General features: G+C 59.0%; 1 protein-coding gene across 1 annotated transcript in view; it reads left to right on the top strand.

Moving 5' to 3' along the window:
• LOC108803356 (brefeldin A-inhibited guanine nucleotide-exchange protein 2-like) overlaps positions 1 to 780 on the top strand; it is a gene marked incomplete at its 5' end in the record, with an annotated part of 23,404 nt that overhangs the window by 22,026 nt on the left and 598 nt on the right. The window contains 2 exons of the mRNA XM_018575203.1: positions 25 to 191; positions 557 to 672. Of these exons, the coding sequence (XP_018430705.1) occupies positions 25 to 191; positions 557 to 672 (283 nt within the window). The remainder of the gene's footprint in view (positions 1 to 24; positions 192 to 556; positions 673 to 780) is intronic.

Here is a 780-nt window from a genome sequence, read left to right on the forward strand (position 1 = left end):
GTATACGCTGCTGTGCACACAGAGAGACGCGTTGGAGGCGGAGATTCACACGGAGGCGGAGGATCGGGGAATGTACAAGTTCATGTCCACGCCGCATCTCTTCAAGCTGCTGGACTGCCTGCAGGAGTCGCATTCCTTCGCCAAAGCGTTCAACTCCAACAACGAGCAGAGGACGGCGCTGTGGCGAGCGGGTGAGAATGGCATTGTGTGTCACCTCTGGAGGATGCCGGGGGTGAGAATGGCATTGTGTGTCGCCTCTGGAGGATGCCGGGGGTGAGAATGGCATTGTGTGTCGCCTCTGGAGGATGCCGGGGGCAGAATGGCATTGTGTGTCCCCTCTGGAGGATGCCGGGGGTGAGAATGGCATTGTGTGTCGCCTCTGGAGGATGCCGGGGGTGAGAATGGCATTGTGTGTCACCTCTGGAGGATGCCGGGGGTGAGAATGGCATTGTGTGTCGCCTCTGGAGGATGCCGGGGGTGAGAATGGCATTGTGTGTCACCTCTGGAGGATGCCGGGCGCTGGGAGTACTCACCGTGGATCTTTCTTCCTCCTCAGGCTTCAAAGGGAAATCCAAACCCAACCTCCTGAAGCAGGAGACCAGCAGCCTGGCGTGTTGTCTGCGCATCCTGTTCCGGATGTATACCGACCCCCAGCGCCGGGACTCCTGGGACGTGATAGAGCAACGACTCCTAACGTAAGACTCCACCCCTGTCTGTTCTAACCCTTCCCCCACCGACAGTGTGTGTTCTAACACCGCCCCCACCGACAGTGTGTGTTCT

This window comes from Nanorana parkeri, unplaced genomic scaffold, assembly GCF_000935625.1.
Source record: "Nanorana parkeri isolate BGI_ZX_2015 unplaced genomic scaffold, ASM93562v1 scaffold3634, whole genome shotgun sequence".
Classification (NCBI taxonomy): domain Eukaryota; kingdom Metazoa; phylum Chordata; class Amphibia; order Anura; family Dicroglossidae; genus Nanorana; species Nanorana parkeri.